At 48.3% G+C, this 6051-nt stretch overlaps 1 protein-coding gene across 6 annotated transcripts in view; it reads left to right on the top strand.

Moving 5' to 3' along the window:
* LOC113203908 (syntaxin-binding protein 5) overlaps window positions 1-6051 on the top strand; it is a 134860-nt gene that overhangs the window by 93871 nt on the left and 34938 nt on the right. For all 6 annotated transcript variants that reach the window (XM_052268467.1, XM_026418844.2, XM_026418845.2 and 3 more), the window contains exon 2: window positions 2572-2669. In XM_052268467.1, the coding sequence (XP_052124427.1) occupies window positions 2572-2669 (98 nt within the window). The remainder of the gene's footprint in view (window positions 1-2571; window positions 2670-6051) is intronic.

The following is a 6051-nucleotide window of genomic DNA, read 5'->3' as shown; positions in this document are numbered from 1 at the left end:
GGGTGAGGCCGGGCGGGCCGGAGCGGGGCCGCTAGGGAGATACTGAGGGGGACAAGCTCAGTGGGTCAGTAATGGCCGCAGTGGTGAGCGCCTGCAGCACCCTCCTCACGCCACCAGTCCCAGCCTCAGCGAGTGGGAGCCTCCCCAAACCCTTCGTTCATTCTTTCCTCTCGCTGCTCTTTTTGCCATTCTTTTGTCATCACGCTGGCAGTTCTCGCGAGCGCTGCACCTCCTGAACAAGGCCAGCTGATCGCGCCCGGATCCCTTCTCCCTTTCTCGCGCTCTCTCACGCCACACTCTTATGTCCCCAGTTCGTTCCTTTTCACGATGACTCTCCCCCCCCCCTCTCCTGTGGGTCTCCCCTCCCGGCAGATATATCGCCGCAGCTCCAATCGCTCTCCAAGCAGCATCTGCGTCGTTCAATTTGATTGTCCCTGCCGGCTATAAGGGTGGGGCTGGGCGGAGCAGGGTGGCATGGCATGCTGGAGTTGAATGGGGGGGGGGGGGTACTGGCGAGGGTAGTCGATCACTGCGAGGAAGGGCGGCGCAGTTACAAAGACCTTTTAATTTGATCATGTAATGATACAAAACTGTCAGAATAAGCTTTGTTCTTGCTCGTGGTGCGCCCTAAGAAATCCGATGTAGTCAACATTTGCAACATCAGACTGAAACGATACCCCCCTGCGAGAAAGGCTCGGCCGGGGCGACCGCTGCTGAAAAAGGCGACGGCTACTGTAAACTTCTTGGTCGGCGGGAGGCTGTAACGAAAGACTCATCAGTTGCATTTTGGCCGCGCGACGCACGTGCACGTTTGAAGCGCTAGTTAAAATCGGGGGTCTAACTTATAAGTCTTTTGAAAATGGCAAACGGTAGTTGAAGCATTTTTTCTTTTTCCGTTTACAGAAAATTTAGATCTCAGACCACCGATTTTTAAAAGCTTTATCAGTACTGATTACACTGCCATGTGCGTAAATCTGTTAGTTACGCAATCCCGTGCATTCTGTACTTGCGGAGCCCCTGCAGCCCGCAGGGTGGACCGTGCCGCCGCGCACGGGTGCGCGGCGCGCTGCCTACTCTGAGGTTCGCAGGCGGCCGGTCGGCCTGCAGTCCATTGGACTTTATGTTGTATTTGTTCTGCGATGATCATCACAACACCGTGCAATATTCTTGTATCACAAAAGTCGTGCAGTCAGTATCACACTCTGATTTACAGTGTGATGTCGTGCCACCTAGTAGCGTGTAGCCACCTGGTTCCCTGCCTGCCTCGGCACCCCGTGATGCTCCGCTGCTGGGTGGCACCTACCGTACGCCGTGGCCGTTTGCGTCTGTTTGTGAACATTTTGGGCGCTTATTAATCCAGTTTCTACTGAAGTACCCCCTCCCTATTTTGTACTCTTTTTTTTCTTTGTCGTCTTTCCATCCTGACTCCTCTTTCCCGTTTCCCATTCATTCGCCGAATTCGCTGGCAGTCGCGTGACCTTTGACCCACTCATTACGTAGATCAACAAAAGGCTGATTGCCTGAGTGATGCACAAGCACAGTCCCTCGCAGCCCTCGGACCTCGGGCTGTTCTGTAGAATGAAGTGGGTCAGTGCGACTGTCGACTAACGCGATGTGTCTGGTATTTTGATTCCAACATATTATTGTTCCGTATATCTAATATACAATTACAGCTAATATAACCGCCGATACACAACCGAATAAAGTTGATGGTACAATCAAAACCAAATGAGCGATATACCAATAATACATTTGCTGTATGGCACTCTGCTGCGAGCTATTATTGCTCTCCACCACCTCGGTTTAGGTACCTTTGCTGTCGCAACTGTGTGCATTGGTTGCCACAGTCAATACTTCACCACTAGAATCTCGTTAGAACACGTCATTTAGTTTAGTTGCTGTAGAATCTTATTTGCCATTAGAAAATATATTGGCTTCTAGAATTGATTCCTTTTTTCGTTATAGGCACAGTATCAAGGTGAATGGGCAAGCTCTTACTTTTTTCCCTCCTTCGTACTGCTTTTAAACTGCTTGAAGATCTGATAGGCTTACCATAAATCTGAAAAGAAAAGTAATTTTTTTCCGTATCGCTGTACTAAGTCATAACCAATGAGACTCCGACTCCGATTTTTTTTATTCCCTGTGGCCAGCCAATTAAAAGTTGAAGCTGAGTTGCGTCGGACCGAGCGGCAGGGATCACCATAATCTGCGTCGAATGCCTGCTTTCTATTTCTTTTCGTCCCTTTTCATTTTTTATTAATTTCTTATGCAGGGATATGTGCCATTTTTATTCCGGAAGAGCTGAAGGCTGGGAGGGTCTATGGGTCTAGCTGCCTGGTGCCTGACGTTTCATTCTTCTACTCATTCATAATTTCTCGTTACTGATACACATTTTAATGATCTGTTAGTCATAAAACGGAAACCTAGACTTCATATAATTTTACTGTTAGTGGATCATCGATTCTCTATCTCCGACTTCTCTGGTGATATTGATTGTTTACTCGGTTTGGTTCGATGGTGTGTGTTTTCGTAATACCGCGTTATCTGATGTATCTCCTCTCCTTGTTGCAGACCTTTCGCCATGGCTTCCCATACCAACCCACGGCCATGGCCTTCGACCCCGTGCAGAGGCTGCTGGCGGTGGGCTCCAAGAACGGCTCCCTCAGGATGTATCCTTTACCCGCCATGGACTGGGCCAACCACGCGAACGCCATAGACGCCATCGCGACTTAAAAGGGGGGAGGGGGAGCGGGTGGGGGACTTAACCGGTATGAACAGATTTGAATTAGAGACGCGCTGAATAGGTTCCGGTTTCAGGTTGGCTTTAGGCAAGAAGCACCGTCGTCAGCGCTCCTTTCCTCCATCCGTCTTTGCGAGGGGCTGTCTGTCACAGGTGAGTCGGTTAAGCAAAAGCCATAGCGTACAATCATCTGGTTTTGACGTTTACATTTGTATCAAAGGAAAGTTGTTTGGAACTAAAGCGTACCCATCTCGATGTGAAATTCCTACCGTCTTGTCTGCGGGCAAGCGCGCGCGCGCGTGTGTGTGTGTATGTGTATGTGAGAGAGCGAGAGAGAGAGATTCCCTAATGCGAGTAGGATTGGTCCGTAACGACGAGGTTAGCACGTGGGCTACCTGCGGTTAAGCCCATGTCTCTCTCCTTCCTTCGCTCTCTCGAGCAAGTGAGCGGCTGTGCCGAAACTTTGTGCAGGGGAGAGAGAGAGAGAGTGACGGAGAGGGAGAGAGGGAGGAGAGAGAGAGAGAGGGAGGAAAGAGAGAGAGAGAGAGAGAGAGAGGGTGGAGAGAGAGAGAGAGAGAGAGAGAGAGAGAGAGAGAGAGAGAGGGGGAGAGAGAGAGAGAGAGACGAGCATAATGAACCCACCGTTTGGGCAATTTCGTTGCCTTTGTATGTTACATTTGACAGTTGTTGTGTGCCTACAAAAATTAACATATTAATGTTGTTAATTTAACATATTACTGTTGTTAAATTAACATATTAATGTTGTTCAATTAACATTTTATGTTGTTAAATTAACATTTTATGTTGTTAAAAAATAGTGAGTTATCAAATTGGTAAAAGTGTTAGCAGGTACAGCAGGTGCCCAAACGAGAATCACATCTTGATTTTGAAGCGGATTTTCAGAGCTTTTGGAATACAGCAGTTTCTAAATGGTACACTCCGCTTGTAAAACGTGGCCGCTTTTTTACAGCATCACGAATAATCATCTTGGGAGATGTAATAGGGATAAACCCTCGCCACCCCCTCCCCTTCTCCTCTTTTTGGGCCACTTTGATCCAAGAGAATATTTTGAGTGAAGTAGAGATCCGTCTCTCTGCGCACTCCTGCTGCAAGGACCCTAACACCATTTATTTGGAGGGGCTTTGACGCTGACAGTGCCGAGAGCGGCGATAGGAGAGACGTCCCGTGGTCTCGCCGCCGCCCAATCACTGCCATCTCTTCCTGCTGCTGCAGAGAGAGGGGGGAGGGGTGTGCCCCCGGGGAGAGCTTGTCGTCATCTCCATCCCTCCGCACCGGGGGGAAGTCTTAATATATAAGCCGCCTACCGTCGATCTATTCATCCGCCGCCCCATCTCTTATCTCTCGCCGCCTCACCCCGCCCCGCCCAACCCCGCCCCTAACACCTGCAATGGTAGCGGAAATTGCCTCGACTTACAGCGCCTGGCTGCTATGGCTTCACACCTTTTGCTGCTGGGCCCACCCCGCCAATCGGCCCCGCCCCGCCCCGCCCCCGTGCCCCCACCCCGCCATGCCGCACCTGACTTGCTGCTCTTACTGCAGAGGTGTATATTCCTCCCTTCTCGGGACGTGACCCGCCTCCGCTCTGCTCCGCTCTGCTCCGCTCTACTCGGTCGGTCGGTAGATCTGCCGCGCGTTTCCACTATTCGTGTCCTACTTTCTCAGTTTTTGTTTCCTTCCCCTCCCAGCTCCCCTTTCCACCGCGCTGCTTCGCGCAGATTCTTACTAAGCCAAGCATAAAAGCCTTGCTCATAGGTCCCTAACGAGAGTCCTTCCCTAGGAGATTTATTTCAGTTCCTAATGTAACGCCAGCTCAGGGTTGGCTGTTAAATTCCTACAAAGCAATATGCTTTGCAGAACTACGAAGTGTTAAGAAAGTGATGCTTTGCAATTTCAAAGCGTTTGCTTTCCAGCGTGCTTCACTGCTTTGTTTGTTACTTCCAAAGTAAATGCTTCGTAGTTACTCTGTGTTGCGATAAAAGTTGGGCAAAATTTCCCACGAGTACACCTGTGTGGAGCGGGCTGCATCTACGCCTGCCTACTATGCAACACCTAAGCAGGCGTGTGTAGATGTTGCCTAGTAGGCAGGCGTAGATGCAGCCTGCTCCACGCAGGTGTACTCGTGGGCACTTTTGCCTAACTTTTATCGCAACACTAAGTTACAAACGATCTAAATACTTCGCAGTCTTGCAAAGAATTGCTTTACAGGAATTTAACAGTGCACATTCCTTCTGGAAACTTCCTGAAAATATGATTTCGCACGATTTCCTGGGATTTCGAGGTTATTTCTCTGATTCTTCCCTTGGAATATGGTTTTAACATCCGAGTCCTTTTCTTGGAACAGTCGTTGTTTACCAAAACTTATCTCCCTGCACTCTAAAAATTAGCGTATCGCAATATAACGTAACGTGGATTTTGAACCTATATCACATGTAAACTCAAGTGTGAACCTAACTATAAAGAGCTCCTTCGAAAGAGTTATACTGGTTAGAGGAGCAGGTATTGATATATAATTCGCGTTGAATGTCACTGTTACAAGAAATTACTAAAATTAAAACCTTGTGGACGATAAACGTGTCAGCGTTAGAACTTTAATCGTTCTGCTCTCAGGTATCCGCCTCACTATTGCTAGTAGCCTTTGCTTTAGAGCTCAGCCCTTTTACCTTCTCTGCCTCCCAAAGACAAAGCTGTTGCTGATGATGACGTAGTTTAGGTTGAGCTGCAAATTGAACTGGGACAGCGGGAGTGGTGGAGACGACAGCGGTTCAACGTCTCGGTAAAGCTGGGAGAGTAAACACTCGTAGTTTCTAACAAGCAGTAGCTCTTCTTTTTTAGAAAAAGAACAAACAAACCTTCTTTATCTCAAAAATAGATCAAATTGCTATCTTACTTTGAAATTGTTTTAGACCAGTCGAAATACTTCTGAAGTCAAACATGTTGCGTTAAAGAATAAGAGTTTTAACTCCCAAATAAATGACGAAGAGTTCTTGCAAAGTTTTTCAAGACGATTACTTTGCAAAGTTCTGACTTTCTTTAAACAGCGAAATGGGTCTTTTCGTACTACATATAGAATTGGTTTGTATTGAAAAGGCTGCAAATCATATTTACGTTACGAGGACCAGTCGCTTGTGAGAAAGTTACAATGATAGACAGACGTAGCGAGGAACAATGGTGGAGGAGGAGGAAATGCTGAGGAACAACTGTAAACGCACCGCAGGAAGTCGAGGTAGAAACTGGAGAAGGTGGGCGGGACGGACCGACGGACGGAAGTAAGGACGGAAAAGAGGGGGGGG

The sequence above is a fragment of the Frankliniella occidentalis genome, unplaced genomic scaffold (genome assembly GCF_000697945.3).
Source record: "Frankliniella occidentalis isolate FOCC.00 unplaced genomic scaffold, Focc_3.1 Scaffold69, whole genome shotgun sequence".
NCBI lineage: Eukaryota > Metazoa > Arthropoda > Insecta > Thysanoptera > Thripidae > Frankliniella > Frankliniella occidentalis.
This window is presented reverse-complemented; position numbering and strand designations above follow the sequence as displayed.